At 50.1% G+C, this 20,944-nt stretch overlaps 1 protein-coding gene across 3 annotated transcripts in view; it reads left to right on the top strand.

The window, feature by feature from the left end:
* The window catches only part of LOC139803988 (syntaxin-binding protein 4-like), a 41,385-nt gene that overhangs the window by 8,483 nt on the left and 11,958 nt on the right, over positions 1–20,944 (top strand). For all 3 annotated transcript variants that reach the window (XM_071760707.1, XM_071760706.1, XM_071760708.1), the window contains exons 3-11: positions 3,610–3,705; positions 4,489–4,558; positions 5,173–5,247; positions 12,033–12,118; positions 12,680–12,800; positions 15,385–15,526; positions 15,707–15,813; positions 16,155–16,305; positions 18,061–18,133. In XM_071760707.1, the coding sequence (XP_071616808.1) occupies positions 3,610–3,705; positions 4,489–4,558; positions 5,173–5,247; positions 12,033–12,118; positions 12,680–12,800; positions 15,385–15,526; positions 15,707–15,813; positions 16,155–16,305; positions 18,061–18,133 (921 nt within the window). The remainder of the gene's footprint in view (positions 1–3,609; positions 3,706–4,488; positions 4,559–5,172; positions 5,248–12,032; positions 12,119–12,679; positions 12,801–15,384; positions 15,527–15,706; positions 15,814–16,154; positions 16,306–18,060; positions 18,134–20,944) is intronic.

Raw genomic sequence — 20,944 nt, 5'->3', positions numbered from 1 at the left:
AGGTGGATTTGGTTGAGTTGATGGGATTTGAGCTGTTGGGTTAGATTAGCTCGTTAAAGGAGGAGACCCAGAAAAGCCTGGCTGGGCTCTCACTGACCTCTAGAAGAAGGGCACAGAGGTTGCAGCCACACTGCAAGACACAGGGCTGAGTCTCAGTTCTCCTCCTTTCCCCCAGTCTGTGGCCAGAGGGTCCTTGCAGCCCCTCTACAGCATCTTGTGGATGTGCTGCAGGAAAATGTAATGATGTGGGGTTTCTAATGCAGCCATCAGCTTCCTTCATCCTCTCTTGTGAAGCTTGATGCCCCATCCCTGGCAGTGTCTCAGCCCAGGTTGGATGGGGCTTGGAGCAACCTGGGCTGGTGGGAGGTGTCCCTGCCCATGCAGGGGGATGGAACTGGATGAGCTTTAAGGTCCCTTCCAACCCAAACCATTTCCTGGTTCTATGAAAAAGCCAAGACAAGGGACCACCCTTCAGGAATTCTCCTTCTCTGCTGAGGTCAGAGCCTTGCGTAGCTGGAGCTGCCCAGAATTTGTGGTTTTTTGGGGGGGAATAAGGTGCTTTGATGAGTTTTTTTCTGAACAGATGCAGGTGTAATCCCAGCAGAGTTCCTTTAGACCAGCATCAGCCCACTTGGTGCTGGTGTGGCAGGTCAGCGTTTGGCCCCAGGTCTGTTTCTCTGTGGCTTTAGTTGGAAAGCCACATGTGAACCTCAGCAGAAGTTCAAAGGGGTTACCTGGCGGCTCCTCAGCCCTGAACTTTGAATTAAAGAAGAGCCATCAAAGGGAAGTGCTGATTAAGAAGCATTTCTCCAAAAAAAGAAAAACAAAAAAACAAAACCCACACTGAGATCCCATTATCTTGACCTTCATCTCCTTTAGGACGGGGCAGCCAGCGATTCACCTCCAATCTGTCCCTTCCTCCAGACAGGAAAAAAAAAAAAGAAAAGCTGGCCAGGGCCACAAGATCAACAGAAGGATTAAGGGAAATGTAATTGAACATTGCTAGCTTAGGCCCAGGGCTGGCAGTCCCTCTCCAGACTGCTGGGAGCAGGGCAGGGCGGCCCCGGGGGTCAGGATGCAGAGGAGATGATTGGAGTTGGGCTCAACAACCAGATTAGCCAGGACACCCCTTGACCCGTGGGAGAGGGAGCAGGGAGTGAGTGAGATTAGAGGCTGAGAAGTTGAGAACTGCGCCACTGGCATTAAGAGGAGAGGGATTAGAGGCACCCGGGGAAGCTCAAAGAGGGCTTGAGGAAATTTGGAGGGTGGTGAAGGACTGGAAGAAAAGGCTGTTTTGGGCAGTCTGAATGTGTGCCTGGAAATTTGTCCATAAATGTGTCTTCTGTGCCAAGGAAAATACCAAGGACAGGGGCATCAGCTCCAACTTTTGCCAGAAAGGAAAGATTAAATAGAGGGATCCAAAATAGGCTAGATTATCTGGCCCTAAGTATGACTTAATAAGCATTATACCAGGACTTTGATGCTGTGATAATTAAAGAGCCGTTATTTACCTACCCTTGGGTCCCAAATAGAACTTTGATTGAAGTAAGTGTTTATAAAATAGAAAGATTCCCAGAGATGCTGCCATCAGGAGCTTTGATGATTTGGGTTTGGTACCAGCATCCCTCCTCCCTCCTCCTTCTCCTCCCCAGCCCACAGGAGCCCCTCCTGGTGCCTCTCTGGGGCGAGGCAATGGGTGGGAGGGCAGAGCCAGGCAGCACCCCGCTGCTTTGCCAACAAGGGAGTTAAAAGTCAAGGGGTTTTTTGGGTTTTTTTTTTCTCCCCCCTCATCAAAGTTGGAGTGTCTGGGAGCAATACTGTGAGTAATCACTGATTTTAATAACAAGATCGGATTTTCTACTGACATGGTGGGGGATAAAGGAGGATTTGGAGATGCTTCGTCTATATTAAGCCATTATTACAACTGGTTTGCAGACACAAAAGGGAAATGAGTCATTATTGGTTTGATACCTCTGCAGAGGAGCTGGTGGCAAGCAGGGCCTGTTGGGCTGCTGGGGATGCTACAGCTGTGTCTCTGCTCAGCTGGAGATTTTCCCATGATTTGGCTGATGTGTTTTATCATTTCTAATTCCTTTCCATTCTGGGGTGAAGAAAGCTGTAGGACGAGTTCTTGAGCCATCACCTTGGTTTAAGCCACATTTACAGTGCCCTCCCTCTCCAGGGGAAATGACTTCCTTCTGTGGGACCCCCATAGAATCAGAGACTGGGCTGGGTTGGAAGGAGCTTTAAAGCTCATCCAGTGCTCCCACCAGCCCAGGTTGCTCCAAGCCCCATCCAGCCTGGAATTCAACACTGCCAGGGATGGGGCAGCCACAGCTTCTCTGGGCAACCAGGGACTCAGCACCCTCACACCAAAGAATTCCTTCCTAAGATCTCATCTCAATCTCTCCTCTCTCAGTTTGAAACCCTTCCCCCTCATCCCATCTCTCCAAGCCCTTGTCCAGAGTCACCTCCAGCTTTCCTGTAAGTCCCATTTAAGCCTACCCCGTTTCCTCCTGCTCCTTTCAGAAAGGGCTCTCGTTTTTTGGGGCAGAGCTGTGCTCAGCTCCCCTGGAGGAGCTCTCCTGGTGCTCCCCAGCCCTTTCCAGGAGCAGCTGATGGCCCAGGGATGCAGCTGGATCCCTGCTGGCCATGCCCCTCTCTGCCCTGTCTCCTGTCCTCACCGTGCCCTCCTCTCCAGAGCAGCAAAATGCCTGACCGGTGGCTCTGGGGAGAGATTTGTTAATTAAAGTCAGGCTTTTTAATCCTTCTGTCCACAGTCTGGATCTTCGAAGCAGGATTTAATGAGTCCTGGACAAATAAGTCTCTGGGGCCTTTTCCTGCCAGCCAGCTTACACTCCAAGCTGTCCTTGTGCAGCATCAGAGCCCTTTGCCAAGGTGCTGCTGGGGAGGGGTTTGGAGCCCCACTCAAGGTCATCTCGTGCTTCCAGGATGCTCCACCAGGTCCCAAACTACGGAGAATAAGCTCCTGACATGCAGCTCTGGCCTTCAAAGGCTGTGGTGGAGGTGGTGCTGGAGCTTGGCAGGCAAGCAAGATGCTTTCACTGTTTTATTGAACCTGGAGCTTGTCCAGATGCTGGACAGATGCTTGTCCTGGAGCTTCTCCTGTCTTGAAGTCTCCTGGAACCTGGAATGGTTCCTAGGAGAAGTCTCACCAGAGACAGGAGCATAGGCTGAGGCATCCACAGCACTCAGGTCCCTCTCCATCAGTGATGAACTCAGGGGGAAGGTGGTTACTCACTGCCTGTGGCTTTCTGAGCCTTTCTGAGATGCCATCAGATGCCTTCAGACTTGAAGTTGCATCAGTGGCTGCATCCTGTTGCCTCTTGCAATTCCAGACTGGTTTGGCTTGGAAGGGACCTTAAAGATCAACCCTGTGCCATGGGCAGGGACACCTCCCTCTAGATCAGGTTGTTCCAAGCCCCATCCAACCTGGGCTGAGACACTGCCAGGGATGGGGAAAGAGATGTTTCCAGAAATGGCTTTGAACAGGGCTGCCAGGTGGGGCTGGGAGCTGCAGCCCCCTAAAGCAGCCTGTGGGAACTGCCTTTTTCTGCTTTTGTGTGATGGGTGCCTGCTTTCTCCCAGGTATTAAGGTAATTGGTGGCATCAAGGAACTCACTGGGGAAGAATATGGAGTTTATGTCAAGAGGATCCTTCCAGGGGGTGTTGCTTATGCGGATGGTGAGTTAAATGGGGTGAGAAAAGTCAAACCCCAGTGTATTTATTTTATATATTACTGCATAAGCCACTTCAGGTGCTTATTCCAGAATTTCCAGCAGTGTGGGGGGCATTTTTTAACTGTGGCAATCATTGTAATACCCAACAGCAACCTTGCCTTGCCTCCAACTGCATAAATACAAGTGTTTTGTGTCTTTAAAACAAGATCCATCTCTGCCACACCAAGAACTTTGCTGCCTGTGTCTCCACAAAGACTGGAGATGCCTTTGCAAACTTAGCCCTGCTGTAGGCCTCTGATTTCATTCTGAACATCTTCAAATAAAGGGGAATTAGGCAGAGCTCCCCAGAGTCCACTGTTCAGAAACGAAGCCAGAAAATTAAATATATGTTTAGGCTTTTTTAAGATGCTACATCATTATTTTTTCCAGTTAATTAAGAAAAATAAATCCCAACCAGGTGGAGGTCCTACTCATGGTTTTCTACCTGCCCTCAAACTGAATTAAGTAAAAGCTTTATTGCCTGTTTTTTGGGGTTTTTTTTTTTGGTATTTACTTTCTTAACTTCCTACAGCAGAGGAAGTCCTGTGACATTGGCATAGGTTGTTTGGAGAGGTTGCAGAAACTTCATCTGTGGACAAAAACCTTGAAAAACAGGTTGGATGAGCATCTTGGAATGGCCTATGCATATTTCATCCTGTCTCTGGGCAAAGGGAGGAACTGCCCAACCTCTCCCAGTCCCTTCAAGCTGCATTTTCTGCAATTTCTATCCATTGCTTTTCTTTTCTAGGGCGCCTGCAGCCAGGAGACCAGATCCTGGAGGTCAATGGAGATTCCCTAATTGGGATTACAAGTGAGAGGTACCATATCCAAAAGGAAATTTTGCATTCCTGTTGGTTTTGGATAATTCTGTGAAGTGGTTTTGGCTGCAGGTAGCACGGAGGGGATGCTGGGACATTGCTTTCCCTGCATTCTGCCATGCTGCTCCTGAAAGCCAGCTTGGGTAGCATCAATCTAGAAGTTTCTCTAGAAAACCAAACCTGGGTTTGATGCAGGAGATCCCCAGGGACATCTCTGCCAGCACCTTGCCCTGAATCCTATGGGGAAATGGATATTTGGGACCAGAAATTGGTCCTTTCTGCAACAGAACCTTCCCAAGGGAGGTGATGGGCTGGGAGGTGTTTTCTCACCACCATGGGCTTCTTCTGGGGCAGCTTTGCAACTGGGAACTTCTAATTTATTACACAAGGAGGATAATCAGGCTGCAACTTGTCTGCCACCCCCTTAATCCTGCTTCCAAGGCAGGAAACGGGGCTGTTTCCCAGGCATCTGCCCCAAAAAAAGGCCCCATTGGTTGCTGATGCTGCTTGACCAAACCATGGGGGCTCTGCCCAGTTTGCTGTGATCTTTGGTAGGGGGCTGAGTGAGCTTGGGGTGGAGGTGGCCTTGATGTGTTGTGGTCCTTGTCTTGCAGGGCTGTGGACATCCTGAGGACAGCATCAGCCACCAGCCACATGCGCCTTCTGATAGCCCGGGATGACGATGCCAGGTGAGGGCTGGCACCCTGCCCTGGCTGGTGCTGGCACCCATGGGCACTGCACCTGGGGCTGCCTTTGGGCTCACCAGGCCAGTGGGGAAGGTGGCCAAGGGTCTTTGATAAACTGGTCACTGGTGGGAAGGTGTTGGAGCTGTAATGGGGAAGGAAGCCAAGATGCTGAGAGCAGATTTCTGCAGGAATCTCCCCACTGAGGACCAAGGCAGCTCCACAGGGGCCCTCTCAGCTCTGCTGGGTGGTGTGAGCTGCCTGATGGTTTATCATATTCTGCTTGGGATGAGCTCTAGGGTCAGCAGGATCTTCCCTTTCCTTTCCAGTTAAGACCCTTTGAGTTAAGGTTTTCCTTCCTTGGGTGATTCCTCTTTCTCAGGGAGCACGAGCAGATTCTCCCTGAAAGCTCTCCCATTGCCACCACTTGAAAACCTTAACCTCTGGAGGCTTGGAGAATCCAAAAGGAGACAAAAATAGTTCAGTTTTGTTTGGGCTGGATTTCAGCTGGGTGGGACAATGAAGTTTTAGTGCTGCCCCTTGCTTGCACCCCCTTGGAGATGTGGTGCAATGTGCCCAGGGTGCTGGAGCATCCTCTCCCCGTTGAACAAAACCACAGAGCTGGAAACCTGTGGTGCCCCAGCACCCATCTCTGTGAGCTGGTGGCACCCAAGCTTTGCACACCCTGAACAGCCCAGGCTTGTTTGCTCCTCACCCCCTTAGCATCAGAGGTGATGGTTTCAATTCTTTCTCCATCAGCAGCTGTGGCCTCAGCAGAACAGAGCAAGAGCTGTAATGACAGGGGTGAACCTCTCTGGGGAAGGGTTATGTTCTGGCAGAAGAATTATTTGCTGGTAATGACACACTGCTTTTCCCTGCCTCTATTCTGCTCTCCCAGTGGAAATAGCTCATTATATATGCTCAAATAATTACAGCAGCTCCCAGAGGAGATGATGGAGATGATGGGAGGGCTGGAGCAGCTCTGCTCTGGAGCCAGGCTGAGAGAGTTGGGGGTGTTCAGGCTGGAGAAGAGAAGCCTGCAATGGGGAGACCTTAGAGCACCTTCCAGTGCCTGAAGGGGCTCCAGGAAAGCTGGGGAGGGACTTGGGACAAGGGCCTGGAGGGATGGGATGAGGGGGAAGGGTTTCATACTGAAGAGGAAAGATTGAGATGAGATCTGAGGAAGAAATTGTTTGGTGTGAGGGTGCTGAGCCCCTGGCCCAGGTTTCCCAGAGAAGCTGTGGCTGCCCCATCCCTGGCAGTGTCTCAGCCCAGGTTGGATGGGGCTTGGAGCAACCTGGGCTGGTGGGAGGTGTCCCTGACCATGGCAGGAGGCTTGGAATTAAATGGTCTTTAAGGTCCTTCCAACCCAAACCAGTCTGGGGTTAAAGAACTGCAAGTCTTTGAGCAGCTGCTGAGGAAGCAGTGGGTGAAGTGAGGAGTTCAGCAGAGCTTTCCTCAGGTGTTTGACTCTGGTTTGGTCCCAGCTCTGTGCTGGGGGGGTGGAAGTGGCACTGTGGCTCCTGCTGTCCCCTCTCCTAGTGGCAGTGTCCAGGGATGGGCTGGGTCCCTGCAGCCACCCGAGCCCCCAGAGCAGAGTTTCTGCCTCCACCCACACTGATCTGTCCCAGGCTGTTCAGGCATCTTGATGTGCCTCCTAGTATCTTAAATTGCAGCAGATGTTTCCTCAAATATCCCAATACCCCCCCCTCTGGCTTTGTCAGCAGCTCCAGCTCCTCCGTGCAGCTGCCCCTCAACCCACCCAGGGGGACTCCCAGGGCCAGGAAACTCAGAGTAATTTATTTGGCCTCTGTTTGCTGTTGGTTTTCTGTTATAAATCAGTGAAAGGTTAGCTGGCAGGAGAGTTGGGAAGTAATCAGTTTATTCTGTTATTTTTTTATTATTATTTTTATTTTTATTAAAGATTTGCAGAGATTTCACTTACGTAATCATCTCCCAAACTGTTTAATACACCAATACGTATCTCTAGGATTAAGGACTGTGGCAGAAGGATTTTTCTGCTCTCTCATTTGTTGTTTTTTTTTTCAGTTTGGTTTGGTTTTTCTTTCCTTAGTCTTGTCTTTTTTTTTTTTTTTTATATATACTTTTCAGTCTTGAGCACGGGGGAAGCAGGGAGCCAAACTTTCTGTCTGGCTTGCAATGGGCTCTGGGACCTCCCTGGGACTGGCAGCTCTGGAGGTGACAGCCAGGGAGCTGCTGCTGCCCTGGGAACTATCAGGAGCTGAGGGCATCCTCATGCCTTCCATCTGCCCAACAACAGGGACAGGGAAAGAGAAAGAGGAGAGGAGGGAAGGGAAAACTTTGGAGCATCTTCCAGTGCCTGAAGGGGCTCCAGGAAAGCTGGGGAGGGACTTTGGACAAGGATCTGGAGGGATGGGATGAGGGGGAAGGGTTTCAAGCTGGAAGAGGGGAGATTTATGTTGGATATTATTAGGAAATTGTTTGGTGTGAGGGTGCTGAGCCCCTGCCCCAGGTTTTCCAGAGAAGCTGTGGCTGCCCCATCCCTGGAAACATTCCAGGTCAGGTTGGATGGGGCTTGGAGCAACCTGGGCTGGTGGGAGGTGTCCCTGCCCATGCAGGGGGTGGCACTGGATGAGCTTTAAGGTCCCTTCCAGCTCAAACCAGTCTCAGATTCTGTGATTCATCAACCCTGAGTGCTGGAGGAGGAAACGTCCTGGCTCTGAGTCTGGGCTCCAATTCAGCCTGCCTGCCAATTTTCCCAATGACTCAGCTGAGTAGCATTTTGTTGTGGTTGCCCTGGGGCAAATTTGACTCATAAACGCTATTATTTGTCCCTGGAGTTAATTATAGGCCCAAATTACCTGTGCTCTCCGTGCAGCTCAGTCCTGGCGTGTATCAGCTGCATGTTTTCAGCCTGTCGCATCAGCCATGCTGCAGAGAACAGCACTAATGCCAGGGCTGAAAGCAAAAAAATTCAGATTTCGAGCTGGACACACCGGGTTTGGACGACTGTTGGAGCTGATTTTCATCCGTGCTCACCTCTAGCTAATGCGTTTCATTTTATTGCACACACATAACTATTGTTTATCCCTTTTTCCACCTGGAAGTTGCAACAGTTCCTTGTTTCTCTGCCTGGTCCAGATAGCAGCCTGGTCTTTCAGGTTTCTTGCTGGTGAGAAAGCCTGTTCCTGCTCTCCCTCCTCGGCCTCCTGTGATAAAATGCAAAATGCGTTGCACCTCCACAGCCACCCGGGGGATTGCAGCAACAGCACAAGATTGCACAAGAAGCCATCGGGAAAGCTGTCTGCTTTTCTGCAAATCCCTGTTTGATGTAATTCGATAGCCCAGGAGGAGTAGAGAGGCTGCAGGTAGAGTTCATGCCCAGCCTGACTGGGAGGGCAAAATAATCCCTATTTTCCTGCCAGCCCTGCAGGTGCCAGCAGCAGCTCAGCCCACGGAGCGGTTTGAGCTCTTGGTGCTAAACTGGAAGTCAACTGGGGTTGATTCTTGCAAGCCCCGGGTATCCCAGGGTCATTGGGACACCTTTTCACAGAGTCATCTGTGAAATCTCCAGTGGAGATGAGATCTGGGCATGTCACTGCTCCCAGGCGTTCAGCAAAAAGCAAAGCTCAGCAGGGGCACCGTGTGCTGGAAATCCTGCAGCTTCTCCCAGCTGGACACCAGAAAATATGGGGTTTTTTGGGATGCTTTGTGCTCAGGGTTCCCACTGACCTGCAGGCTTTGGGTTTTGGGTTTGTTTTTTTTTTTTTTTTTGTGAGATGAGATAATTTCTTTGGTGTTTCCAAGCCCCTTTTTCTTCCCCAGCTGTGGTGCAGAGCAGAGGTTTTCCCCGTGACCCTTTGATTCAGCCTTTGTTCTCCTGAGAACAAAAGGGCAGGGAAAAAAAGGTATTATGAGATAAAGCAACAATATTCTGCAGGAAGATTGACCCCCTCCTGCTTAATCTGTAGCAAAGTCAGTCCACAGCTGGCTGCTGCTGGCAAAACCCTGATCCCACCCCATACCATGGGCTGCTGAAGGTCTCAGCTCTATTACAGGGATCCTCCAGAGCTCAAACATCTGTAACTTAATAAAAAAGAGCTGGAGAAGGGATTGCTAAGATGAACTTTCCACCTCATACAAACCAGTGATTTTATTTCTGTTAATAAAGCTGGGCATTTCAGTCCTGCCCGCACCTGCCTGCTTGAAATGTTTTAGCAAGGGTCAAATTTTAAATATTAAAGGCATCTTCTGAAGGCTCTTGGTGTCTGAAAGTGCAAAGCAAGACCTGCTGGCATTCCTGCAGCATCAAATAATCAGCAATGTTTGGGCATCGTCTGCTTGCTTGCAAATTCCTGCAAATCTGGCACCGAGCACAAAATTAACTCTGCCACCTGAAAGTGTGTTTCTTGCTGCTGGGATAAGAGAGTGCTTCAGGTTAGTCATGTGTTTATGTTCTTGGTGGAACCAGGGCTTGCAGGGTTGCCCAACAAAGCAGGGGGTGGGACAGTCACCCATGACATGGCTTTGAGTCACCTCATCCCTGCAGCACACGGCTGGGCTGGACCCAGCCTTGCGAGGCAGCCCTGGGCTCTGAGCTGGTTGCTCAGGCTCCTAACCAAATAATGATAAATAGTCTTTTTGTAGATGGAATAAACAACAACAAAGCAGGCTCAAGTCACACATGGCCCTGCTTAGAACAGAGGGTGACAGCAGGGATGGGGGTGATGGGCGTGAGGTTGCTCAGCGGGGTTTGGAGAGCCTCAGAGCTGCCCAACTGGTTGCATTTGCCTTGGCTAAGAGTTTTTTAGCCATTGTTGCAAGGTCATAACCTGTTCTGTGCTCTGATGGATTATTATTATCTGAGGAAAATGGAACAATAGTGCCCAAAGAAACACCTGGACCAAGAGAAGAACCCAACTGCTGATGGTTTGATAACCACTGGGTCCCCTCCAGTGGGTTAGAGCTATGTTGCAAGAGGCCACGGGGGGATGAGGCCACCAGTGCATCAGTTACCAGTGAAATGGGAGGGAATCACCTCTAGAAATCATAGAATCCTAGGAAGTTAGGGCTTGGAAGGGACCTCGAGAGGTCATCCAGTCCAACCACCCCTGCCAAAGCAGGGTCACCTGCAGCAGGTGACAGAGGAACACATCCAGGTGGGCTTTAAATGTCTCCAGAAAAGGAGACTCCACAGCCTGGAGTCCTCCCCAACCTCATACAAAAGCTTTCCAGTAAAGTGGGCAAAAATTCTGCCTAGGTGAGCTCTCCCCAAGCTCCCAAGATCCACAGGACAGCAAACAGTTGTCCTGCTGCTGGAGTTGTTTTTCTGCTTTCTCAGTGGTTCTCCATCAATTTCAGTGTCTAACACTATGAAACTCCTTGTTGGAGCAGTTTTGGGGAAGGTTTCTGAATGCAGTTGTGTTTTTTTAAGGTTGTGGGTTGAGCTGATTGAGAAAAGTGTGGAAACAAAATACTGGGATTCACCAAAGAACTCCCCTAAGTATTGTGTGACACTTGGATTTCAAATTACCATTAAATGGATTGGAGAAGGCATATATTTGATAGCAATAATAGATAAGGCAGGCCCTGGGTTTTTTAAGCTTGTTAACGAGCTGTTTTTTAATGGGAAGATGTAAATTACTGAGAGCAATTCCAGCAGGGACCTAAGGTGCTGATGATTAATTCATCATTTAATATTGTTGCTCTAATCTAGCCAATAATGTATAATATCTGTGCTGGTAAAATACCCAGATGACACAACGTCTGCTGGGGCATAAGAGGAGTCTCCCCACTGAGGAAACTTCTCTGTGGCTGGTTTCCTACAGGTTTATGTCTTGTCCTTGTCTGACTGTCAGGTGTCAGAGCTACTCACTCATAACCAGGTTTGTCCTGTGGCTGTAGCGTCAGGCAGGCTCCTTCCCATGGGGATCCCTTCAAAGCCAGCACCCAACCTGGCTATTGTGGCCACAGAGATGACACAGGGTCTCTCCCCATGGCCTGCCTGCTTATTTAATAACACCTGGGAGAAATTAGACAGCCCCGAGGCCCTTTTCTCTCTCAAAAGGTCGGATTGATCTGGAAGAGTTGGGTTATGACAGGAGGAGAGTGCAGAGGGACAGCACAGCCCTGGAAACCACGTTGCCCAGTGTGCCAGGACATGTGGGCATGGGATGCTGGTGCTTGGCAGCCCCAGAAGGATGGGAGAGGCTCCCAGGAGCTCAAATAAGGGTTACAGAAATTATGCAGGAGCTGGTAAACACGGTTAATGGTGGTTCTTAGAGAAGATTAGAAATTCCATGTGATTGAGCTGGGGAAAGGAAGGTCATGAAGCAATTCACCTGTTGTGTACAGGTAGTTACAGCTCATCTAGGACTCCACACACTGGGGTAGTTGAATGGTGGTCAGGCTCAACCTGGAAGCAAAACATTAATGAAGGGGCTTGGGCAGCACAGCAGCTTCCCAGGGGATGTTGTGGATGAGATTGCATTGCAAAGAGCTGATGTGGGAAGCAGAAGGGTTACCTCAGGAGAGAGAGAGGGATCCTGCTCAATGTTTGCATGCTGCCATTCCTCCCCCTCCTTGAATTCACTGCCAAACCCTTCTGATTTTCACCCTTAAATCTCTCACAAGGGGGATTTCACAAGTGAAATCTCTCACCAAAAGGACTGCACCCTCTGTTTGCTCCCCACTGCTGGGGGGGTATCAGCCCTATAAATGTGGCTGTAAGCCACCAGAGCACCTCTTGTCTTATAGCCATGTCTTATAGCTCTGTGCCACAGCTGACCATGCCTTGTTTTACTTTCCAGGAGAGAGTTTGCTGAGCTGCTGGAGAAGTTTGGCTCCCAGAGCAACACAGGCTCAGCACGGAGCTCCCCAGTCCTGCACAGCAGCAGTGAGTAGCTCAGCACAGTTTCTGGGTGAAACCAAGGGCCCTTCTCTCTGCCCAGAGAGTTTTCTTCATTCTGGTGTTATTAGGAAGGAGTTTTGTTTTGTGTAGGTGTCTGGGGGGAGGTTTGAGGGATGAGAAGCTCAGCTTGGGCATAGAGCAAGGATGAAGCAAGAACTGAGTTGGGATCCTTGCCACTTCTCAGCCCTGCAGACCAACATGCTGGGTGGGTAATCCCAGCACAAACCAGGAATATTTAGTGAGACACAACAAGATTTAGGGGGGTTAATCCCCTAAACCAGGGGCTGGTGGCTCAGATCCCATGGACATGGAGAAAGAAAGTGTCCCTCTGGCTTGGCAGAAGGCTGCCAACCATTTCCCCATGACAGAGGTACCTGAGGGTGCTGAGAAGGCTGAAGGTTTCCTCTCCAGAAGCAATAGATTCATGTCTGGGATTTCTTCTCAAAAATCTTGGCAAAGGGTGCCAGCTCTGGTGGCAGAGCAGGGGAGGAGGGTGACACTGGAGGGGTTTGTGTTCCCTGGACTGACTCTGACTTTGCCATTCAGGTCGATACCTGGAAAGCACATCCTCTGGCTCCTCCTCACGCTCCCAGAGCCCACTCCTGCTGAGCCCTGCCACCTCCCACGTCCCCTGCCTTGGGAACCCACAGCACCCCCCTCATGCACAGTAAGTATGGGTGACACAGGGTGGCCCCCAAAGCCTGTCCCCTCCTCAGTCATGAAGATGCCACCAAAGATCTAACGCTGTCCTAGGGGCTGATCCAGGGAATGTTTCCAGTGTCTGTTCTTTCCTGTGTCTTCTATCCCACTCTGTGGCTGGGAGACCACAGCATCTTCTGGAAGTCCTCGTGGTGGTGGCATCTTGGCTGGTCATGGTGCTACAAAGGTCATTGCTATAAAGGTGCTTAAGGGCTCATTTCTTAGGGTATCTCACAAGGTTTTGAGTCCAGACCTTGGTTAGGACATCCTGAGCTTCACTTTGCTCTTTGCTTCATAGTTGACCAATCTCTATAAACTGCTGCCTGGTGATTTAAGTGGATTTGAACAACCAAATCAGCCTGTGCACAAGAGCTGAAACTCTGAAGCACTCTGCAATGTGACTGCTCCTCATCCCTTGTCCCACTCTGTGTCCCCTCGCCCCGAGCACCAGGGGAAGCTGAGAGAACCCTGCACATCACCTCTACAAACCACGCCACAACTGGAGTGTTTCCATGAGCCCAGTGGTGCTTCCAGGAGGTGTTTCAGGAGCATGTTTTCTACTGCCCTGCTTCTGGTCTGCTGACATCATGCAGCTGCCCTCTTGGTGCAAACACTCCTGGCACCCTTTGATTTGGTGACAGCAGTGGTTGCCTGCAGACACCACATCCTTTTGTCTCCAGAGCATCTCCTGGAGCATCTGTTTTCATGTGGTCATCTTGTCCCTTTCATATTTCACAGGATCAGAGGTTGAGACAGGCAGAGCTTGTTTTTCTGTAGAGTCTCATCTCCAGGGTGCTGGGGGTTGCCCTTCTCAAGAGGGACAACTCGAAGGGTGTTCCACAGCCATGGAATTGGGACTTTTCCTCCCCAGGGCTTGCAGCTTCCCTTTCTTTGCCAGTGTAAACAAGCCAAGTCACTGGTAAGGAGAATCAGACCTCACTGCAGAACCAGTAAATCCTCTTGCTAAATACCAGCTCTTTATTAGGGATTTGCAGAGGACAAATATTTGGCACCAGAGGTTTAAGCTGCTTGCATGGAGTGAGAAACCCTTAGAGAGGAGAAGCCAGCTCATCTCCTTGGCAGCTGGACTGGGCAAGCTCAACACCCTGGCTGGGCTGTTAACCCACTCCAGGCTGCCATAGAACCTGGCTTGGTGGCCTCCTCACTCAGTGGCTTCCTCACACTGTGCCACCTTTTTCTGGTTTTCATGCCAGTACCAGGCCCCTTCAGGGGTTTTGTCCTGGGAGCAGCAGGAACTGTTTTGAAATCAGGGACTGTTGGTTGCAGCTGAGTGTTGGTGCTCAGCTCCAGAGGTGTCATTTGGGCCATGGGTCTTTTCAGACATTTTTCATACTTTTCATCCATTCTGCTCACCACAGGTTGTCCCTGGGCTGTGGCCTCTCACTGTGGTGTCACCTGAGGTTCTGCTACTCCACTGAGCAACAGGACTAAGATAGGATCCAGTCTGACCACAGATTGTGTCTGATGTTTGGATTTGAACAGAGATGTTTAATGCTACATTTCATAGGGCCCCAGGCTGGTTTGGGCTGGAAGGGAGCTTAAAGATCATCAAGATCCAACCCCCCACCATGGGCAGGGACACCTCCCACCAGCCCAGGTTGCTCCAAGCCCCATCCAACCTGGGCTGAGACACTGCCAGGGATGGGGCAGCCACAGCTTCTCTGGGAAACCTGGGCCAGGGGCTCAGCACCCTCACACCAAAGAATTTCTTCCTAAGATCTTCTCTTCCAGTTGAAAGCCTTTCCCTTTTCCAGTTAGAAGCCTTTCCCCCTTGTCCCACCACTCCCTTCCCTTGTCCCAAGTCCCTCCCCAGCTTTCCTGGAGCCCCTTCAGGCACTGGAAGGTGCTCTAAGGTCTCCCCATTGCAGCCTTCTCTTCTCCAGGCTCTTCTCCACCCCCAACTGTCTCAGCCTGGATGCAGAGCAGGGCTCAATCTTGTCACTGCTCCATTTGTGCCATGTCCTTGACTGGATGAGTCCTCACTGCCACAGAAGTAAACGACAAGGTAGTGGGGATTGCTATAAAGGTGCTTAAGGGCTCATTTCTTGGGGTATCTCACAAGGTTTTGAGTCCAGACCTTGGTTAGGACATGGTTGTGTATCCTGAGCTTCACTGTGATGTTTGCCAAGAGCTGCTTCATAGTTGACCAACCTCTATAAACTGCTGCCTGATTTGAACAACCATATCAATCACTGGAATGTTTTTGTCTGTAAAAAACAAGAGTCCCAAATATATTCTGGTGAAACATTTAGTTCCTTCCCTCTTTATTTTCTAAATGCAAAGGAGTATTCCCCAGTGATTTGGGATAGTGGGAACCTTCATAATACTGAGCAATGCCTGCTAAGAAACAGGAGGCTTCACCTCTTCATCCCAAGGTTGGGTGAAAGAAAAGACTCCAAGGCAGAAAAGGTTGGGAGAAGTTAGAAGGAGCATGCATGGAAAGAAAAGAAAAACAAGAGGATTTGCTCAGCAACAGGGAAAAATAAACCAGATCACCTCGAGTCACCTGCCAACATCTCTCTCTCTTGCAGCTACTCTCTTGAATCAGGAATTCAGATCATTTCCATAGCAAAATCCTCTGGCTTAGGGCTGACAATCGGTGGTGGATCCAACAGGGCTGATGGCCCCATGATTTATGTTCAAGAGCTTCTGCCAGATGGTGACTGCTACAAGGTAAGTGGGGGGACCCTCAGCCACTGTGTGATGGGGAACTCTCCCAGAAGTCAGATTTGTTCTAAAGCAGCTTTTCTAAGTATAGATGAATAACTTGTTTGAGGATTTGTGTTGCAGGAGAAGGCTTTGTGCAGGGGCACATTCCTTCCCAGGGCTCTGATTTTCTCCTTCTTTCTTTAGGATGGGCGGCTCCGGCCTGGGGACCAACTAATAGCTATCAATAAAGATTCTTTGGTGGGCAGCACTCATGAAGAGGCCAGAAAAATAATTGCAAAAGCCAAATTCAGGTGAGCATGGAACGTGTTTCCCATCAGCGGTGCTGAGTCTTAGGCAAAAAATCTCTCGTGTCATACCAGAGTTTGCCTGGGAGAAACAAAGAAACAAATGAAGTCTTAAATGATGGTTCAGTGCATGGATTGCCCTGAAGTGTAGCCAGATCTTCCCAATATTTTGGTCTCCCCTGTCACTTCCCAGAAGTGAAGTTCAGACAAGCAAACCTACCTGGTGGAGACCCAGGTTTCCCCAGAGAAAGAACCAGGGGCATGGAAGTTCGGTGAAAAAAAAAGACTTGTGCTTTTTTCTTTTGACTTTTATTATTAAAACATTGCACGTTTGTTGTTTGTTTAAGACACGAGGGAAACACAGAAGTTGCCTTTATTCCTGGGAGGGGACGGTTGCATCCTGGCCTGACAGTTCCTAACATCCCATCACCACCTCCAAAGGCTGTGGGAAATGGCCTGAGCTCCTGCAGGCTGAAGGTCCACGTGAGGTCCCCAGAGGTTGGTTGAAGTTCTAAGAGCACATAGGTCCTCTGATCTGTTTTTAGTTGGAAAACCCTTCTTTGAGGAAGGGGAAACTCTTCTTTCCTGGTATTCCTCCTGGATGGTGGGAAGCCTGGGATGCTGATGTGTGTAGCCCTGTTCCACAGCCATGTATTTTAAACCTGAAAAAGTGTTTCTTCTGGTTTGGGTCTGAGACAGCGAAGGTTCTGAGGAGGTAATGAGATGAGTTTCACCTCCACAGCCTGCGTGCAGACCTGCTTCAGAAGTCTCAGGTTTTTAAAAAAACAAAACCCTTCCATGGAGAGCAACCTGCATCTCATTCAGCACCAGTCATAAGGCTGGAAGGGATCTCAGGAGTCAGTTTGATCTGGTCTCCTACCCAAAGGCAGGAAGAACTCTTTGTTCTTAAAGACCTCTGACGAGGAGCAATCCACAGCTTTCCTAAGCAGCCCATTTCTGCTCCTCACCAGCCTAAGGATAAGCCAGGCTCCCTCTTCCCGTGGAGCCTTGCTCTTTGTTGTGTTTTCAGGGACAAGCTGGGCATTCTGAGTTGGGGTTTAACCACTCAAGAATTTAGGCCCACAGCTGGATGCTCCATATTTGTCTCTCCTCTCCTGGGCTGACACAATCCTGGTGGATTTTCTGCCCTCTTCCACATAAACCTCATTTAGAAAAGGCTGGGTCTGTGTTCCTTTCATACAGCAGCATTCACAGAAGCTCTTTCTTTCCAGACCCTCTGGAGACATGGGCTTGTGAGATTGTGATGTATTTGGCAATATATGGGTAGACCAGGCTGGAAATGATCCTTAGCCCATACACACACATCTGGGTAGTTAGTTAGAGCCTTCAGCACAGAGCACGGGTCATGCTGTGCACTGATAGAAAATTACATCACTGGCTGGAATTTAATTCCTCCTTTCTCCTCTTTGCTGCTGAAAGATGGAACTATTAGTGAGCTCTAGCTTCCACAGCAGGGAAAGGATGCTCAGGCACACGTGCTACCTGTCCCTGTGTCCTCAGCACCTATGTCTTGTGTCCCTCTTTCCATCTCCTGGTGAGATTCTGGAACAGGTTTCCCAGAGAAGCTGTGGCTGCCCCATCCCTGGCAGTGTCTCAGCCCAGGTTGGATGGGGCTTGGAGCAACCTGGGCTGCTGGGAGGGGTCCCTGCCCATGGCTGGGTGGTTGGAACTGGGTGATTTTTAAGGTCCCTTCCAATCCAAACCATTCTAGGATTGTAAGTTCCCAGTTACAGGACCGCTGTCCCCATGGTGCTCACCATACCCACCCTGTGACTCAGTTTTTCCCTCTTGTGTGTTCAGCTGTGACCTGGCACTTAGAAAGGGTGGGCAATGGTCTCACCTTCCTGTGATAATTATGTGTTTTGGGTGAATAACTTGACTGGCTGTGGTCAGAATCAGGACATCAGTGGTGGGGTGGATGCAGAGCCTTAGGGAGAACCTCTGTGGATGCAAGGTCAAAGCCATCTGCAGCTCCCAATTACAGTAATGACAAACTCGGGTTTCTGTGTGTGACCAGAGGTTTGGAGGTGACTCAGGAATGTGCCTGTGCCAAGTGCTCCAGGAGGAACCCCTGGAATCTGTCTTGGCCCACCTGCACAGGAGGTGTTCGTGGTGCCTTGCTCTTTATGGGCTGGATGGGCTGCTCTCCCTTAACCTCCTCTATCTTCTTTTTATTTACACCGACAGGTCCTGCTTAGCCATTGTCTGTGCTGTTTTGTCTTCTTTTTCTAGAATAGACATGAAAATCATTTTCCTGTGCCTTCTTTGTCACCAGACATTTGCCCACCAGAGCTTACTGTCTCAGGTAAGAGCCCTGCAAGTTTGCTTTGGGTGGGTGACAAACACAACCTTGGCTTCGTGGAGCTGAGAATGGTGAAATGAATTTTAATCAGTGTTTATACTGCTGGAGTGGAATCTGATGGTTTGATAATGAGTCTCAGCCCACTAGCAGAGAGGTAGCAGCTACTCAATAGGTAGTAACTATGCCCTTGTTTGTTCATAGTAGTGAAATTCTTCACTAAGGCATTCAGAGGAGCACTTTATTCAGAGACACCAACCTCTCCCACTCTCAGCATGTGGTTCCTTTGCAGCAGGGTCTTTGCCCACATGCAGAGATGATGTTGGACTTGCACCCAGCAGGTCCCAGTGCAGGCCACGTGCCTTCTGGATGGGGATGGGTGGTATAAAAAAGTCAGTCAGTGGTTGCTGCAAGGTACACAGCGACCTTGGACATTATACAGGCATAAAGGTTGCCCTCAGTTGGTCAAACTGGGAAATTGCTCGGAGGTTTCTCCCTGCATCCCAGCTTCACTCCTGGTTTACTTTCCCACGCTGTGTTTTCTCTTCGTGCTCTTACCTTTTGTGGGGGAGAAACCTCCAATTCCCCCAGCAGGATGGCAGCAAGAAGGGGAGGACCTCAACCCCCCTGCAGCTTCCCAGGTCCTGTAGGAATCACAGGACACCCCAATAACCCTGCCTGATCAAGTTGCTCCCAGGGAGATGACCTCCAGCAAGATGCCTCATACCCTCTGGGAAAAGTTGGTCACTCCCTAGGGAGTCCCAAGCAAGCACAGCCCAAACAACATCACAGCCACACAGCTCTTCCTGCCCCCTGTGCTGCCAAGGCACTGGTCCTGCTTGCAAATCTCTGCTGTGTTGTCATTTCCATCTGGAAGGTGAAAGGGGGGCACTGACAGGGAACTTGTGTTGACTCTGTCCCTACAATGAGTGGGAAGGTTGGGGAACAGCACCTTGCTCCCAGAGGTGCCCAGCTCCCCTTGGGCAAACTTCAGCTGTCTTCTTTGTCCTATGCACTGGTCTGTCCTCCCTTGTCCTCCCTGTACCAAGCATAGAGAAGGCTCCAGGGGGACCTTAGAACATTTTCCAGTACCTAAAGGGGCTCCAGGAAAGCTGGGGAGGGACTTTTGACAGGGGCAGAGAGCGATGGGCCAAGGGGGAAAAGCCTTAAACTGCAAGAGGGGAAGTCTTAGGAAGAAATTGTTTGGTGTGAGGGTGCTGAGCCCCTGGCCCAGGTTGCCCAAGAAGCTGTGGCTGCCCCATCCCTGGCAGTGTCTCAGCCCAGGTTGGATGGGGCTTGGAGCAACCTGGGCTGCTGGGAGGTGTCCCTGCCCATGGAAAGAGGTTGGAACTGGATGATATTTAAGGTCACTTCCAATCCAAACCTTTATGTGATCTCTATGATCCTGCAGCTTTGATTTCAGGTGAGCTCTTCAGTGGCCACCACCACCAGCAAGAGCTCCTGGTGATGGAGAGAGCAAAGCCCTGGGTTGTGTGGGCCATGCAGCAAAGAGCAATGACCAAGCCCCTTCCTGACTCAACCAGGGATTTCATTACACAGATTATTTTATTTTTTTTTTTTAATGTGAAATGCTGAGGAGGCTTTTTCTCACTGTTGTCATCCACAAAACCCAACGAGTGGCTTTGAAAGAGCAGCAGACAGGCTTGGAGCCTGGGCCAGTGACTGCCTCTCTGTGGGTGCCTGATGGGTGCCCTTGATATCCCTGTGTCCAGAGCTGCCAGCAAAGCCCCACGGAGCTAATCCTGATTAGCCAGGCACCACGGGGTGACATCTCTGCCCTTCAACGTGGAGAGTAAAGTGTTGGTGGCCGATCCAGCAAACCCATTTATTACCTCTTGGTACTTCTCAGCTCCTGGCATTAGCAGAGCAGATGAATGCCTGGATTAGGGGGATTTATGCTTGTGCAGCCCCCCTGCTGCTTCTCTCTGCCTCCTCCTCGTGCCTGGGCTCTGCTGGTCCAGGAGAGTGGAGATGTTCAGGAGGAGCAGAGGCTCAGTGAGGTGTTAGCCATGTCCCAGGCAGGAGAAAGAAATGGTCCCCTGGGCAAATCCAGAAGGGATTTTCTCCCTAAACTGGGCTGAGGGCTGAGGACAAGCAGGGGAGGATGGCAGGGGAGCACCTGAGCTGTGCCACCTTCTGCAGCCCGTTCCCCAGGGAATGTAGAGGTTTCTTATGGATGAGGTTTGGTTGTAAGGGGAAGAAAGATTCTCTGGAGGGGCACAGCAGGGCTCCTGCTCCATGCCATTCCAGCTGTGGCAGTGGTGACAAGCCAGATGTTGGCAGCACTTCTGATCTGATGACAGCTTTTCCTCAGCAGCACAGTTGCCAGTTCTGCCTCTTTCTCCCTCTGTATCTGCCCCACAGTGCACACAAAAAAACCCCAAAAACCTGCCTGCCCAGCTGAGGTAAAAGTGTTTGAGAATTTTTGCAGTGTTGGGAAGGGAAAAAGTCTCACAGTGGTGTTTTTCCACATCACTTTTCATCTCTCGATTCCCTTTTTCACCACTGTTGTGAAAGCCAAGGCTTCATTTTAAAAAATGCTGGTTTTCAGTTTTACTTCATCATTTAATTAGAGAAGACCAAGGCAGATTATTTTTTCCCCCAGATCACCATAACTACAGACCCCAAGACACCACAAAAACTTGTGACTGGAAACTTCCAAGTGCTAATTTTTTTTTTCAGTCCTGGATGCCCTTGGATGAAACTTCCCAATTTAAATCCTGCAGAAGCCCAGTTTCAGTATCCCAATATCCCAGTATCCCCAGTATCCCATCTTTTCAGCAGTGGGCTAGTTGA

Source organism: Heliangelus exortis, chromosome 17 (assembly GCF_036169615.1).
Source record: "Heliangelus exortis chromosome 17, bHelExo1.hap1, whole genome shotgun sequence".
Classification (NCBI taxonomy): Eukaryota; Metazoa; Chordata; class Aves; order Apodiformes; family Trochilidae; genus Heliangelus; species Heliangelus exortis.
The sequence above is the reverse complement of the archived record's forward strand: the minus strand, read 5'-3'. Positions and strand labels throughout refer to the sequence as shown.